General features: G+C 39.1%; 1 protein-coding gene across 1 annotated transcript; it reads right to left on the reverse strand.

Annotated features, from left to right (window-relative positions):
* Positions 1-1,397: 1,397 nt before the first annotated feature.
* Positions 1,398-5,750, reverse strand: LOC106560307 (barH-like 2 homeobox protein). The gene is made up of 3 exons (XM_014123071.1): positions 4,783-5,750; positions 3,160-3,385; positions 1,398-2,048 (listed from the first exon to the last, which is right to left on the reverse strand). The coding sequence occupies exons 1-3, from the start codon at positions 5,339-5,341 to the stop codon at positions 1,736-1,738; spliced, it is 1,098 nt and encodes a 365-aa protein (XP_013978546.1). The 5' UTR covers positions 5,342-5,750; the 3' UTR covers positions 1,398-1,735.
* Positions 5,751-17,816: the final 12,066 nt, after the last annotated feature.

Below are 17,816 nucleotides of genomic sequence, written 5' to 3' on the forward strand. Positions count from 1 at the left end.
TTTGTAGTCCTTTCCTGCAGTCAAATTACCTAGTAGCCTCATGGGTGGAATGTTATTCATATTTTTCATAATTTCGTAATTAATAAACATTATTTCAACAACAACATCTGGTGTTTCTATGTCAAACAGTTGTGTTATATTTCAGTCTTCTGTGATGTATATAAAGTATAATATTGGGAAGCAAACTCAAAATGGAATACATTTCAGCTTTATATCTGACATGGTACAGGTATCTTCGTTTTTGTAAGCCCTTAACCATGTGTGTGCGGTGTATACTTTTGTTTCAAAGTGGATGTGTTTTAGACTACCAAGAAACACTCTGTATGACCCTGATTTAACCCACTGCAATAAACTAAGGAAAAAGGTAAGGCTCTGATATTTTGCGCAGTAGCTCTAATATTGGTTTGTTTATATCTCATAAATCACTTCCCTTCCTGGTTCTTATAAGTCAAATCGGTTCGCTTACTAGGCATGATCACACATCTGAATCTGGTTTAGGTAGGCTAAACGTTCTTTTTTTCTTCAAGAAAATGTATTAAAATGTTCTGTTTTCACCGTAAAGCCAACGGATAATGGTGTCCAAAATAAGGACCATGAACAACGGATAATGTGCAGCAATGTGTTTTTTTTTTTTTAAAGTATGGTTTTGGTGTTGGTGGATTTTTTGATCGCTCACGCTGAGAACCCTCCCGCTTGCTGTCTGTCCGGAGCGCTTGTCTCGAGCGTTGTGCTCCCATAGAACAGCTGCTGCGCGAGGACCACCTTCCCGGTTCCCACCTCAGCAACCCAGCATCACAGCTAATCAAACCATTCATTCTCACCGGCATAGAGAGAGGGAGAGATAGCTGCCTGCTGCATTTGCATTTGCATTTAAGCCACAAGGGTACAGTTCTCGCGAAATGAATGCGGTCACAAGATAAACTGAAAAGTAGCCTAAAGAAAGTCCCATATAGCCTCATGTTCGATTAAATCAAATGTACTCATAACTTTGAATCTGTAGGTGACTTTAAATCCATAGGAAATATATGGTTAGGAAATAAAAGGTAACACTTTAAATCCAGGGATTCGAGATGAAGATTAGGCTTCAGATAAAAAACGAAATCCCTAAAAAGTTGATGTATGTTCATTATGTAAAATAAAAACGAATGTTATCGTTATCATAGGTAATTTTAGGAGTTATCGTTTGGGCTCCTTGATAACCTAATTGACTGCACGTTATCAAAATATAAACATATTATTTGTCTTTGTAGGCCTGTCTCATATTAACCCCATACGCTTTTAGCCTGCAGACATTTTAATGCCACATGGGGTTTTGAATGTTTGGATGGCAATGCAGTTCCAAGTTCAGACTGGCAGCCCCGGACGTCTGACCCAATAGAAGTATCCAAGAATATTCATTTTAGTATCATTTCGTCTTTATTCAACCCTTTTTCTCCATCTAATAAACTTTATAAGTTTATTTGCTAGTATAAGTGAATTTGTACAAAAAACAAACAAACAAACAATCATACATATGAACAGTCCATTTTCTGTCATGGCCTCGACTCGATGCTGCAGACAGTTCGTGGTTACGTCAGAACTGTCTCTCAGTCATTAAATATTACCTCCTTCTGTTTCTGTAAAATTGTCTTTCATATATTGTCCTTTTCAAATGTATTGTTCATCGTTCAGCGCAGTTACTCACATCAAATGTGGTTAAAGCAGTTTTTCTGATAGAATCGTCTTGTTCTAGTTTCTACCGCTGATGCTGCGTGCCGGGCATGGGGTTACCCAGCGGGTTCAATGCCGGTTGGCCCCCCGGCCCAAGGCCATGGATGAGTACTCTCGGGACAAGGGGTCTCTGGAGACCGGGATGTGGTTGCTGCGGAGTCCGGTACATACTACTGTACATTGCTGCGGCTGCGGCGGCTGCTGTCGTGCTGTCCATGGTACCCAATAAGCTCGGGTGGTAGAAATAGGGCGACGGGAACATTCTTTGTAAGGCGGAATAATTTCCGGCTTCAGCCAGTAGCTCTAATCCGACCGCTGTCTGTCTTTTCCACTTCGTCCTGAAATCAGATCAAAATACAACAAATCAATTATTAAACCGGTTCAGGCTCGGAGAATTCCCCAAACGGGCCCTTAATTGGTGAGGCCTAATTATTTGCAGCATGAATCGGTGGTTATGCCTTTAATTAGCCCAGGCAAAGGACCTGTAGCTACATCCAGAAAATGTATTTCAAGTGTACAGTGCAATGCCTATATTTGGTTGATAAGATCATAGATTCATTTCAGGTCATTACTCGCTCATTGATCCTTCTCGTTAGGCCTCTGTATAAACTAACCAAGTATGCTGTGAACATTGGCAGATTTACTTGACGATGTTATATTAAACCTAAATCATTTATAAAAACGTATGTGTTGTTGTACTATAGGCTGCTGCATTCAACGAGAAAGATAACTGCAGGATCGAAAAAATGATTGCAGTCATAACATATTTCGTCATTATATTGGGTTGTGTCTTTGTATTACTAGGTGGGGGCTGCTAACACTAATCTTGGCTGACATATTGGGGAAATCTTAACAATGACGCCAGAGAGGCAAATTGTGCATTGCCAACATCATGTGTTGTTCAGACAGACTTTAATAGTCCCAGAGTGACGTGTATTTCAATAACCAATACCATGGAATAAAACTGTGTGGGTTCATCTTGTAAATACGTATCCTTGTCTGTTCCATGACAACCATTTTCATTAGGCCTGTTTAATTATTCCCCTTGATCTGTTCTTAACTTATTCTATTCTATCTGTTCAGTAGGCCTAATTAACTTAAATCCATGCACGTTATGGGTCTGCATGAAAAAGCAGTACACTTGAAATATAAAAAATACACTAAACTGCACTATTAATTAGGAACGAAATTAACTAAACAACACATGCATCCACCTTAAATCGTGTTATTATGGTCTGAAATTGCATAGGCCTACTACCGTTATTACAATGTTAAAATAGTATTATATTAATGTAAATAATAATACCAACGTCACCACCAACAAAAAACATCAAATAGGCCTAACAAAAAATAGGCTAATAATAATAGCCTAATAATAATAGAAATTATACAAATAAAATAAAAATAAAATGATGAAGATAATGATGCTTTGAAATAGGTGTGACATACCGTCGGTTTTGGTACCAGGTTTTCACCTGTGTGTCGGTCAGGTTGAGTGCTGCCGCGAGGTCCATGCGATCCTGCACGCTGAGGTATTTTTGGCGCTCGAAGCTTCGCTCTAACTGGTTGAGTTGGTGGTCTGAAAAGGCCGTCCGTGCTTTGCGAGGTTTTTTTGACCGTGATTGAGGACTATCTCTGCTACTTGAAATTTCCCGTTCATTCTCTTCTTTTGTTCCTGAATGGGAAAAATTATAGAACATATTCATTAGTGGACAATCATTTCAGTTTTTAAATAATTAAAGCCTTAATGGTTCAATGGCTCAATTAAAAATAAATGATCAACAAATACATTGTCTATTAGTCCTGAGCCAAAATAAGGTCAAATAGACCTACGTATTCTAAAAAGGACAAATATAAACCAATCAAATTAAAGAGTTGGTTTTAAACTTTTAACCTCTTACAATAGCCTATTATTTCATAAAGATGAGCAGTCCAGTTGAAACTGAAGCACTGCAGTCACTGACTGCACCTGTCAGACAGCTAGGGAAAAAATCAACAGCCTATAAGAAATTCGGACTGTATTTGTCAACTTAGGTTTTTTGCAGTAAAACTGGGAAATCGATGTGTCAATCCATCTATATTTGTAGCAGTTTCTGACCCACTTGTGATTCCCCTCTAGGAAGAACAATAATCTCTCTAATTGACCCACTAGGGAGTTTTGCGCACGGGGAACATATCTAGCCAGCCTTACATCTGTTTTCGGTTCTGTTATGCTAAATAAAAAAGGGCAAATGAAAATCAACTTTTAAATATCATTGTCTAATAAGACAGCCTTTGATAAATGTCGTAAAAATGTCAAATAAATACACAACATGATCTACATTCAAGGTAGTTATATTGTACAATAGATATGTATTAGTTTACGAATAACTATAGGCTACTACCAACATATAACCAACTAGACTGCACTGTTCATTTGAATTTAAGATGTCCGTAGTCTTATTCTTATTGTTGTCATTATTGTTGTTAGACTATTATTTGCGCAGTTGGCCAATTCAATTTGATGGTTATCTTCCAGAAAAATATTTTATAGGCTGCTATCAACTTTTTTTAAGGACAGAAAATTCAAAAGTATTATAATTATACTACTTTCTGATGTGGAATTGAAGGACAGATGATAGCGTTATATTCCTTTCTGGAATTAGTTTTCAACGTGGTCTACATTCAAGGCAGTTATACTGTACAATAGATATGTATTAGTTTACAAATAACTATAGGCTACTACCAACATATAACCAACTAGCCTGCACTGTTCATTTGAATTTAAGATGTCCGTAGTCTTATTCTTACTGTTGTCATTATTGTTGTTAGACTATTATTGGCGCAGTTGGCCAATTCAATTTGATGGTTATCTTCTTGAAAAATATTTTATAGGCTGCTATCAACTTTTTTATGCACAGAAAAGTCAACACAAATATGCTTTGGATGTATGCTACACACCATTAGCTTATACTCCGACAGCCTACCCAATGAAAAAAAGGTTTTGTGTACACTAAAACCTCACTTACTCCATCCAATAACTATACCATAAAAACATATTTCCATATAAATGTATCCTAAATATTCACTTACCGTTGCATTTCATTTCCATATCCTCTCTTTTGTCCAACTTGCTTCTGTTTTCATCTTGTTCCAACTTGGCCCTGAAGCCGTCCCCACTGTCCCTGGCACTCTCTGGTTTGGGGATGTGATGGGGTGACGGTACGCTGGTGCTGTAAGGTGCGCACGCTGCGAGAGGTTTACTGTCGCCTAAAATGTCTTTGATTAAAAACGAAGAGGTGGCAGTCCTGGGGGCACAACCGGCTCCAGCCCCTAGCTGCTGTGGCTGGGGCGATAGCTGCAAACTCCCTGGCTGCAGGTGGTGGTGGTGGTGGTGGTGGTGCGGTAAGCTGTCTTGGAGCAGATGCGGCTCGGCGTGCTCCATGGTGACGGAGATTGGGGAAGAGGGGGCCGTTCCCACCGTATCTATGTCCGAACATGACGGGGACGGGGTGACCTGGCTCCGACTGAAATCCGCTGTCCTGCTGTCACCGAGGCGGAAATCTCCGTTCATTAGCGCAGGGTTAACAGAATTAGTAGGGTTGGATAAAATAGTGTCTATTCCAAAGTTAGAGCCGCTGGAGGATTCCATAGTAAGAAAAGCAAAAGAGATGGTGATTTAAGTCTTCATAACAACATTAGGACGCCGTTTGTTTGCTCCATTTTATTCAAAACCGATGAAAATGATAATAGAACACAAACCGAGGCACATGTACACCTAAAAGTCAAACGAATTTAAGAGTTGAAATGGTCGGGAAAATAAACAAAACCGAAATCCACGTTTTATATTTCTATGAAACGGTAAGAAAAAAATACGGTCCAAGAAGATGTTGTTACATTCGATTGTAAATGAGCAGTGGGTCTGTCTGTGTATTCCACGTCCTTTTGTTATGGCTATTGAACTTTCTCTCTAAGTTGAGGTGTGGAGATTCGGAGGGATAACTCCTGGACATCACGCTCCCCCTTTGCTTGTAATCGTTCTAGTGTTGCTCTACATTGACTTCCTATACTGACGTCACGGCCCACGGCGAGGGGAACTAATATTTTCTCCTTATCATAACACTCTCCGCGTTTCTCTATTCCTCTCCTGTCATTGGTTACAGCGTGACGGGCCCCGCACCTCACCAATCAGGGAGTTGTTTCTTCATCTTGACAATCTCGAGCCAGCCATTGAATTCTTGATGCTCGTTTGAGCCATGCGTAGCCTATAGGACTATGCCTTGACATAAGCCTTCTTCATGTAAGCAGGAAATTAACAACCGAAATTGTTGTGTTTTAAAGGAGTGTTAAATAGGAAGAAACTAAAACGCAGCACTGGAAATTCACTTGCATCAGTCTGTTTTAATACAGTGTTTGTTTTATGCACGTGTTGATTTGCTTTTATCTTACACTTTCTAACTGCAAGAATGGCTTCAACCCTTTCGAAATAGCATTACAATATCTTTCTGCTAAATTGTAACATGCATGACGTGTCTAATATGTCAATGGTTTATCTCCGTTACATAGAATCATCTATGGGTGTATATTTTTTGGGTTAGACTTTTTTAACAGAGTTGCGTAGTTTAGGGAAATTGTGGGGTGAATATTGTGCATTTGCCAAACCACATTTTGGTTTAGCCTATTTTCCTTATTAAGTTTAATCATATTTTATCAATTGTGTATTGTATTACTAGGTTTTCTATAATCCAAAACCATGTCTAGCCTATCATGTATGGATTGTACCAGTGGTAATACATTGCAGGGATGTGAACGGAGACAGGAGTGATGAGATTTCGCGTTATATGTCTTGTTAAATGGGAGGAGTGGTAACTGTCATGACAGCACACAGCTCTCCACTCTAATTAGTACAGTAATTATGAGGCACTAATGAAGGATCAAAAGTATTATAATTTTACTACTTTCTGATGTGGAATTGAAGGACAGATGGTAACGTTATATTGCTTTCTGGAATTAGTTTTCTTTGACAGAATGGCATGATGTGGGTACAGGCTCTATACATTTCTAGTCTATTCTATGCGGTTTATTGGTGCTCTAAAAGATTCTTGAAATTCTTGATTTGGTATTTTTCCTGATTGTGCGACACACGCTACTGGGTCTGAGGAGGAGATATCAACATTGGCGTTTTTTCCCTGCAGATTCTCTCTCCTCACTCTCCCTTTCTCTTTCTCTCTCACTACAGCAGGTTTGTAGTGTGATGATGGTGATAGTGTTTTCCCGAGCTGGCGGCGGCGGTACCAGACCTGTTAGAAACACTATTCTGCAACGGATCATGCTGAGATTTGGTCTTCGGGTCGGGTTCCACTGACACACTGGCGTGGGACTAGTCATCCTAGGTTGGTAGTCCTTTGATATCTGTTGTCTGACTTCAAATTAAATTAAACTGAGAACATTGAATTATCATTGATTTTACTCGTTGTTATTTGTTAATTGAATTTTATTATGATTATTTGGGTATAGACATTTTAAACCAACATATGATTATAACTTTGTTATTTCATTCGAAGCTAGAAGGTGATTTATTGTGAGAGTTTATAGGTCTAATTTAAAAACCATCGAGCACGTATTGCACTTAAGTTGTAAATAGTCCACTGTTACAAATATTAATGATTGCTTAAAATCAATGAATGTCTTTCTTAATTAATTAGGCCAATTAATATCATACATTTATTCATTTCATCCTGAAACGGCTTAAACTTTGAGGGAATTGATGAATTTCTCGGCTTATGAATATTATCGATAATGGCAAAGACGGTGTTCGATGGAAATCAGCTAACGTTGTTCACCGACACAGACAGGATATCGACAAAATGGACATCTTTGGAAACTAAGCTCTTATTAACATTTTCAATATTTGTAGCTATTTCTATCCAATCCAAGTCTCATATAGGCTACATATTTTCTATTGCTGTATTCAGTATATTATATTTTGTTGCTGGCTATTCATTCATATAATCATAGACATGCAATGATGATCTGTGGTTGAATAGCCTATAATTACAGCCTATATTATATACCTTTTATAGATGTTGCATATATTTTTCCAAAACACCATTAAAATAATTGACATATTGCATAGGTGTAATTAACCATAATATACCATGACAAATTTACGAGATGTATCAAATAAAATGGAAAGATGTGGAAAGTAAAATGTAATATTTACACCAATTTTTATTAAACAGAATATCAAAAGTGATTCCTTGAGAGGGGCTCTTTTGGAATGCGCTCCTCTGGTGCACAACAGACAGCTCAGGCTTGATCAGACGAATTCTCCACACAAGGCGGCGACAAAGATATCCTACTAGATTATTATGCACAATAAAGCTATATGTCAGGTGAATTTGAAGTTGATAAAATTGTGAATAAAATGTGATCATTAACGAAACTTCTGTTGTGATTTATCGATTTTAAAAACAATATAAAATTGTTTTAAACCGTGGTAGTACAAACTTTTATGAAGAATGATGGACAGAGGTCTATCAATCTAGCGTACATTTAGGCTACAGGTGAGAAAATAAACAATAACATTTATATTAGCCTAGCTCAGGTTTAAGTTACCTTGATTTCAGGTAAGTCCAAAATAGATAACATTATGTCAAACACAAGATTAGAATAGGAATGATGTGCCAGAACACATAGTTCGCAGGTTTACAATGTCTAAGTCCACCACAATGTGGGAGAGGGAACAATCTATACGCAATTTATTTGTATATATACCTTTCTCTCTCTAAAGTACAAATCACTACAGACGATCAAAGCGATGGTGAAGCATGCCAGACAGTCTGTTAAAGTGAACATTGCATGTTCATTAACAGCCAACTAATTGAAACGGCTATTTGAGCAACAATCAATCGCTTTATTAGGTTTAAGGGCGCAGCAGGAACAAATTGAATACTTCCAGTTAAGGAATCATCTTATTAGCCGCGACTGATGGTCGATCATCGGACAGTGAAATAGTAGTTTGCACCGTATTGATTATCTCGCTGTTTTTCGTCGAAGCTGTCACTCCAGTCCACTGCCGATCGGTCGACCTTTGCTTTGGCCAGTTGTAGCCTTTATACAGAGGCAAGACACATTAGGCGGTCAATCAATGCAGGCACATAAGGCCAACCAAAGCCAACTAACTAAAGCAAACATTTTGATTGCATACTTTCATAATGTCGGTTATAGGAATAAGTTTGACATTTACAGTAGACTAGCTAGCTATGTTGTGAATATTGCTTCAAACTCAAACAAACGTTCTACAAAAATGTGTGTGTGTTGACAATCTGTAAGATTTCCTCCTGTCCAATTGTCATTTAAATTATAGCCAGATTACCCTTAGATTTTAGGAAAAGGTGTAATTTGAGTACAACCTTCATATAACTGTATTATCTTAGCCCACAATGTTTTTGTTATAATTTGTTTAGAGGGCTTACATTTCCACAGTCCCCTCAGTAGCCTTTACCAAAGCCAGCCTCTGATTCAGAGGGGTTGGGTTAAATGCAGAAGACACATTTCAGTTGAAAGCATTCAGTTGTACAACTGACAAGGTATCCCCCTTTCCCTTCCCTTTCCCAAATGAAGTGGCAGGGTCAGACTGTTGAAATTACATATTGTACCTTTAACAATTCACATGACAGTATACATCAGGTGTGTGTATGATGATACATTATGTAGCCTATCTTTTCTATTAACTCACTTCCAGTTGATCAATGTCCAGTCACCAATATCACACTTTACATGCAGGGACAAATTACAAATTATGCCTTTAACCATCTGCATTATGTTAGAGTATAGGCCACTGAATTAGAAAAGTAAAACAGATTTTGTTTTTAATAAACAGCTTCAATCCCTCCAGCAGAAATTAGCTCAACATTTAGATACCAAATAGGCCCACTCACCAAATTGACTCTTCCACCTTTAGCCCACATATTTGATTTAAACTGAAACTCAACTAGTGAATGATACCTATGGGACTGTATCAATTAATTAAGTTAATACATATACATTTAATTTAATTGTAGTCTCCCAAAATGACAAGTCAAATGGATCAACCCTGTCTTACAATCCTTCAGTTAGTCCATCATCAGAGTGACATTTTATACTGATTCAAGTTTAACACCCATTTTCTGTTGCCAGGTTAAAGGATTTCCTATAACGTTTTGATTTTCAGCAGCACACACATAAGTTCATGTATATGTCCTCTTGCATTTTTATTTGGAGTGTAAAGAGACTGTGAAAATAATGTTTTGAAATAAACATGGATATTGTGATAAGATATTAAAAGTTCTATAAAAATAAATACACAAGTACTAACATTATATTCAAATAGCTCTCCAAACCTGAAGAAGTAGCTGGAGTAGGCACAACACACTCCTAACAGGTATTATACATATTATATATGTAACACAAGTGTGTCCCTTGGACATAATACTATAATCATAAAGCAACTGGCAGTGGACAGCTTGAGACCTCAAAGATACATCTGTCGATTAGATTTACAGGAGACCTGATAGCTTGATGATGATACATGTTTGGGTGTGGGTGTGATAGTATTATGGAAAATAACAATTTAATTGCTACCACCAGTGAGTGCTACTGTATTCTTACAGTAATTAGAAGTAGTTTGAAGTAGTGTAGGGTTAATTGGTGTTAGAACTGATTAATAATACTTGTAATAGTTAAGTGGCATAAAGTAAGTGGCACTCTACTACTACTTGATGACAGTTGAAATAGATTACATTTCCAACTTGATTATTTAATGAGTGTTTACTTTTTAAAACAATCTCTCAGTGCCAACTGATGACATCATCTTGACATGAAGCAGGGGATGATGTGACAGTTGTGTGATTAGTGTTGTTGTGACATTGACTAGATGTCAGAGACATTATTTTCAGATGGGCCAATTACCAACAGGAGGGGAAAGGTCAAGGGTCGGTCAATAAATCTCTAAAGACTTTTACAGCCTTTTTATTTCCTCATTAATGTTTTGACCCCTGATGCTCATTAAAACATGAACTTGTTTGTGGGCTTTACAGTCGATTGGAAGGAACACTGTCTAATGTGGATCTGTGGGTATTGTGTGACCGTGAGCTGAGCTAGCTTTTGGCTTGGCAGACATCCACACAGCAATTACTAATGTATACAAGTATTATTAGTGAGCAGATTATCACGGTAACCACACTATAGACAAATTACCTGTCTTTTTATAAAATATGTAGTACATCCTCCATTTGAGCAGGCTGGAAAAAGCTAACATGAAATTGTTATGTGCTTCAAAATTCAACATGAAATCCTATCTTAGGAGCTATGGTATTAAAGGTATTGAGCTTTCAGTGCAATGTGACATTTACAATGGGTTCTTTCCAAATCCCAATATTATATGTTTCTTCATGCTGTGGCCTACTAGTCTTTTCTCTGCCTGAATGTACTGTGTAATAAAACATGTGGCATTCAAGTTTAATTTGAAGAGCGGCCCAGTATTAATCTAAGGCACACATGGAACAGAGATTATAAAACAGGGAAGAGATACTGTACTGTACCTAGGCTCATGTATGAAACAGACATCATGCACATTTTAAATCTGATTCCCAAATAAAATGTTAAAGCTGTGTGCCTCCTGAGTGTGTGTGTTTGTGGATTACTTGTGTGTGCGCGTGCGTGTGTGCTCCAACAGTTTTGCCTTGACACTTTTTGTTTCGGACACCGTCACTGTCCCTCTCATCAAAATACATGCGGGCCATGTTCTTACCCTTTTCCTCTTGGTTAGTTTTCCTCATCCATCCAGTCTTGAGGTACAAAATGTTCAATGGTCAGAGATGCTCAAGCAGTGGAGGGCACATTGATTTGAGTGAGTTTAGCCTCCGTCCCTCCATTCTGTCCTGCATCATTTCCACAGCCACAGCAGCCTGGGCCTGCCGCCTGACAAGGTTGTTAGAACAGTCGGAGGGGTCTATACAATCACTTAATTACGTAAGCTGTCAGTCAGAGAGGGCCTCGGCTGGCCCCGGCCATGGCTGCGAGCGCCATCCCACTACCGGCCTCCCCGCGTGATTGATCCATGCTGATGGCATCGCAAAATAATTACTGCACGCCTCCTGATGTGTGATTCCATAGCACGTTTACGCTTCACAAAGGTAATCGTGGGGATCAGAAAGGGTCAGTGCCATTTCCTATTACCTGAAGTCCAAGCAATAGGATCCAACATCGCAAACGAGAAGAGAGAGGCAAGTATGACAGAGGAGGAGGAGCGAAGGACAAGGAGGAGGTGGTGTGGGTTGAGGAGATTAAGAATCGCTGGAGGGCCACATGCACACTTCGTCAAAGCAGGTGATTTTTTTCACCTAAGCCAACAAATAGCAGCTTGATATTGTCCAACACAGGTTTAGTCAAATTTAAAAATGTTCCCTGTGGGTTATTATCTAGATTGGCGTTAGAGCTTGACAGAAAGATTGTCTAGTTTACCAGAGATTTGTCTCAACTGCTGTCATACAGACTAAATATAGACAGACACCGATAGGAGCAATCTGCTTTTTCAAAACCAGTTGAGACATTCAACCTGGATGCTAGTGCTTAGACATGATAGAATTTTCTCACCAAGTAGTCCTATAGGTAATCGTATATATGTCCTATAATGACAACAAAGAATAGGCTACATGTTACCGAGACAAATTACAGTACCAGTCAAAAGTTTAGACGTACCTACTCATTCAAGGGTTTTTCTTTATTTTTACTATTTTCTACATTGTAGAATAATAGTGAAGACATCAAAACTATAAAATATCACATATGGAATCATGTATTAACCAAAAAAGTGTTAAACAAATCAGAATATATTTTTCATTTTAGATTCTTCAAAGTAGCCAACCTTTGCCTTGATGACAACTTTGCACACTCTTGGCATTCTCTCAACCAGCTTCATGAGGAATGCTTTTCCAACAGTCTTGAAGGAGTTCCCACATATGCTGAGCACTTGATAGCTGCTTTTCCTTCACTCTGCGGTCCAACTCATCCCAAACCATCTCACTTGGAATGAGGTCGGGTGATTGTGGAGGCCAGGTCATCTGATGCAGTGCACAGCTTTGAGATGTGTTTTGGGTAATTGTCCTGTTGAAAAACAGATGACAGTCCCACTAAGCACAAACCAGATGGAATAGCGTACCGCTGCAGAATGCTGTGGTAGCCATGCTGGTGAAGTGTGCCTTGAATTCTAAATAAATTGCAGACAGTGTCACCAGCAAAGCACCCCCACACCATCACACCTCCTACTCCATGCTTCCTGGTGGGAACCACACATGCAGATATCATCCGTTCACCTACTCTGCTTCTCACAAAGACATGGCGGTTGAAACCAAATATCTCAAATTTGGACTCATCAGACCAAAGGACAGATTTCCACCAGTCTCTTCTACTTATTGGTGTCCTTTAGTAGTGGTTTCTTTGCAGCAATTTGACCATGAAGGCCTGATTCACGCAGTCTCCTCTGAACAGTTGATGTTGAGATGTATCTGTTACTTGAACTCTGTGAAGCATTTATTTGGGCTTCAATCTGAGGTGGAGTTAATTGCCTATTTCTGAGGCTGGTAACTCTAATGAACTTATCCTCTGCAGCAGAGGTAACTCTGGGTCTTCCTTTCCTGTGGCGGTCCTCATGTGAGCCAGTTTCATCATAGCACTTGATGGTTTTTGCGACTGCACTTGAAGAAACTTTCAAAGTTCTTGAAATTTCCGGATTGATTGACATTCATGTCTTAAAGTAATGATGGACTGTTGTTTCTCTTTGTTTATTTGAGCTGTTCTTGCCATAATATGGATTTGGTCTTTTACCAAATAGGGATATCTTCTGTATATCATCTCTACCTTGTCACAACACAACTGATTGTCTCAAACGCATTAAGAAGGGGAAAAAAAATCCATAAAATAACGTTTAACAAGGCACACTTGTTAATTGAAATGCATTTAATTAGCGGTGCGGCAGGTAGCCTAGTGGTTAGAGCGTTGGGCCAGTAACCAAAAGGTTGCTAGATTGAATCCCCAAGCTGACAAGTTAAAAATCTGTCATTCTGCCCCTGGACAAGGCAGTTAACCCACTGTTCCTAGGCTGTCATTGTAAATAAGAATTTGTTCTTAACTGACTTGCCTAGTTAAATCAAGGTTAACCTCTCTGTGAGTAAGGCTAGTTTCCTGAATTTCCACCTGTCTGATATGCCCAAAGTAAACTGCCTGTTACTCAGGCCCAGAAGCTAGGATATGGATATATTTGGTAGAATTGAATGGAACACACTCTGAAGTTTCTAAAACTGTTAAAATAATGTCTGTGAGTATAACAGAACTGATATAGCAGGTGAAAACTCGAGGAAAATTGATCTGGATTTTCTTTTATTTGAGCTCCGAATGACTTCCAATGAAAGATCTAATTTCCGCCTCCCAGATTGCAGTTCCTATGGCTTCCAGTAGATGTCAACAGTCTTTATGTAAGGTTTTAGGCTTGTTTTAAAAAAAGAAGAAGTATTTTTAGTCTTTCCAAGTTGAGCGCCAGGGAAAATGTAGTCTTTTACACGCGTGAACGTGGGAGCGCTCTTTGTTCTTTTCCTATGCTATTGAACATAGTAATCTCCGTCTGAAATATTATTGTTCATTTAGATATTAGACAACCTGAGGATTAATAAAAAATATCGTTTGACTTGTTTGCACGAGCTTTGCTGATAACTTTTTGGAATCCTTTGCATGCATGTTGAAGGTCTGATTTATTGAATTCAATAGTGCCAACTAAACGGATGTAAAGAAGGACTTTATATCGGATATAAAGAAGGACTTTATCGAACAAAACGACCATTCATTGTGTAGCTGTGACCCTTGGGGTTGCAAACAGGAAGACCTTCAAAAGTAAGTGATTTATTTTATCGCTATTTGTTATTTCGTGACGCCTGTGCTGGTTTGGAAAATATGCTAATGTGAGGCGCTGTCCTCAGACAATCGAATGCTATGCTTTCGCCGTAAAGCCTTTTTGAAATCTGACAATGCAGTTCGATTACCAAGATTCTAAGCTAAAGAATCATGTATGACACTTCTATATTCATGAATGTTTAATATTACGATCTTCTATTTTGAATTTGGCGCGCTCCGATTTCACCGGATGTTGTCGAATTTGATCCCGCTGGTTGAGAGAATGCCAAGAGTGTGCAAAGCTGTCATCAAGGCAAAGGGTGGCAACTTTGAAGAATCTCAAATATAAAATATATTTTGATTTGTTTAACACTTTTTTGGTTACTACATGATTCCATATGTGTTATTTCATAGTTTTGATGTCTTCACTGTTATTCTACAATGTAGAAAATATTAAAAATAAAGAAAAACCCAGGAATGCGTAGGTGTGTCCAAAAGTTTGACTGGTACTGTATATTCGGACCATACTTTAGTCTAACAGAAAGCGTAGCTGTTACGTGTTCTGCACAGTAAAATGTATTCTAATGGTAATAACAGCTTTGCTGATGGGATGTTCAATCTTTTAAGCTGCTCTCAGTGTGTTGTGATGCCTTCACAATTATTCTCTACATCAGGGGAATTCAACTCTTACCCTACGAGGTTCGGAGCCTGCTGGGTTTCTGTTCTACCTGATAATTGCCCCTGCCTGGTGTCCTGGACCCTGATGAGATTGGAACAATGAAAACATGCATTAGAAAAGGTTTTGAGGTCCAGAGTTGAATTTGAGGGCTCTACATCACTGATTTATATGTACTTATAAATTACAGTAATGTGTAATTACTTGTAAATGAACTAATAACAAATTACTTTATAACCATAGCAATGCTGTTTAAGCTGTTCAAGTAAATATTTAATGCAGAAATTAACGATACTGCTTAAAGATTGCTGTGGTGAGTGCGAGTGAATTCCAGCCATAGTCTTTATGTACTTATAAATTCAAAATAAATGACAAAATAAAAACAAATATTGGACAAACTGACGTCTGCTCAAAAACTGTCTAAATTAAAACAGACATAAAAAACCCCGAATATAACTTAACATAGCTTCTTCTTCTTTATTAGCCGAGTCCAGTTGTCCAATTAATGTCTAATAGCAGAATTCCATAATTCTCAGTGGTAGTTAGTGCATTTATACCTTGTTTGACTAAGATGGCCCTAACTCCTTAATGAAGTCACCAATCTGGATAGATATGTCTACATTTGATTCAATGCGTATTTGGCTGTGTATGAGGAGCCATGGCAACTGGCAGGGATGGAAAGAGGAGAGGATAGAGCACCAACACATCACTAATGGGGCTGACATCCTGTAGCTGTACAGGGGTGCATTGTGGGAGCATTCATATTCATGTGAAAGAAGTGTTAACCATCATTACAAGTCTCCCTTCTCCTGACACACAATGCCAGCACAATGAGGGAGGATCTGCAGGTCATGGCGCCACACGTTACCCATCCCTCAACTCACTGACAGCACGCTCACTCCATGCTGGCTGCTGTTGTAAAAACAAGGGGAAAACACAAACAACACAATGTAAATTGTGAATAAAGTAAGTAAACAATGTACATATGGTATCTGCACCTGAAGGGACCATCGGTTCCTCCTCACCAGGCAGAAGCAAAGTGGAGAGATGATGTCACTAATAAGCCCAGGCAAAACACAACTGTGAATAATGAAATAACATGCATTTTGCAACACAGAGAGAGAGAGAATAAAGGTGAAATCATCCAGCGAGTAGAAGGAAGTAGGGGGAGAAAAGAGAAAAGAGGGAAAGAAAGCAAGCGATGATTAAATGATCAAAAGCTGGCAGAGAGAATGTGTGTCACTGCAAGGTGTGCTCCTCATCTCCCGCCAGTGAAAGTTAGGTTTCAAGCGCTGTGTAATTATAGCAGGGGGATGTCAGTTTGACATTAATACAGCCAGCAGAAACTCCCTAATTGGCCTCAGAGGAGAAAGTGAACCAGAAAATATATTAACATTTTAAAAAAGCATATTTTGCCTAATCCTTTCACTTTCCAACAATATTTGAAGACCAAAATGCCCCAGGCATGAGAATTTAAATGAGCAATTTGTTTTTGAAGGAAACGGCCAATGAGACAGAAAACAGACTAAAGGGAAATCATTAGCGTATGAGAGCTCCTGCCTGACAGGCCGGCCTTGCTGACTGGCTGGCCCGTCACTAGAACTCTGTGTTCAGCCGCTCCACGCTATGAGCTAAGCTGATAACATGAAAAGACCCATAAACGTGCAGCCAGAAGTCAAAGCCTATTATCTGGTAGATTCAAATTCAGGGATAAGGATGAAGAAGAGGATGGACAAAACCTAGGAGGGGAGGGGGAGGCCTAAAGAAAAAAAAAATGTCCAGATCGAGGGAGACCATAAGTTGTAATAGGACCCTGTTACCCGACACAAATGTGGCAGCAGAGCTGATGGAAAATACTGCAGCAAATCATAACATCACTCGATAACAGAAAAAAACGTTGTAAGATGGCAACAAAGGTTATGTCCCAAATGACACCCTACTCCTTATGTAGTGCACACATTTTTGAAAAGGACCCATAGGGGAATAGGGAATATAAGGAATAGGGTGCCATTTGGGATGTATCCAAAACTGCTTAAAGTAGTGAGGGGCATGTGATCTGTGATCTGTGATGTCCCAGTGTCCAGGCTGATATGATATGACTGTCTCAGAGAAACACAGCTAAGTGCAGTCAGACGGCGTTAGCCCACTCCCTCGGTGATGGAGCAGCTGAGGCGGACATGGCCCGTGGCACGGCGTGGCACTGCAGGGCAAACTGCTCAGCCAACCCAGAGACTGCTCAGCCGCCTTGCCCTTTTCAAACACAACAGAGCCTGTGTCCAACTCCCAAATGGCACCCTATTCCCTTTATAGTGCACTACTTTTGGGCTCTAATCATTGGGTTTTGGTCAAAAGTAGCGTACTATATAGGGAATAGGGTGCTATTTGGGACGCACACAAAGAGGAGATAACAAATGGCCAGAGGAAGAAGGGAAGAAGCAAGTCGGCCAAGGAGGAGTAAAGGAGGCCAGGTTTATCACCTCTGGCTAAAAGAGGGAAAGAAAGAGTGAATGGTTGAAGACAGAGG

The sequence above is a fragment of the Salmo salar genome, chromosome ssa10 (assembly GCF_905237065.1).
Source record: "Salmo salar chromosome ssa10, Ssal_v3.1, whole genome shotgun sequence".
Lineage (NCBI taxonomy): Eukaryota > Metazoa > Chordata > Actinopteri > Salmoniformes > Salmonidae > Salmo > Salmo salar.

Excerpts from the sequence above, each read along its gene's own strand:
- LOC106560307 (XM_014123071.1), bottom strand. The coding sequence starts at position 5,341 with ATGGAATCCTCCAGCGGCTCTAACTTTGGAATAGACACTATTTTATCC. Across the intron at positions 3,386-4,782 it reads TATGGAAATGAAATGCAACG|GAACAAAAGAAGAGAATGAA; the intron begins GTAAGTGAATAT and ends TTTCCCATTCAG. Across the intron at positions 2,049-3,159 it reads ACCTGGTACCAAAACCGACG|GACGAAGTGGAAAAGACAGA; the intron begins GTATGTCACACC and ends ATCTGATTTCAG.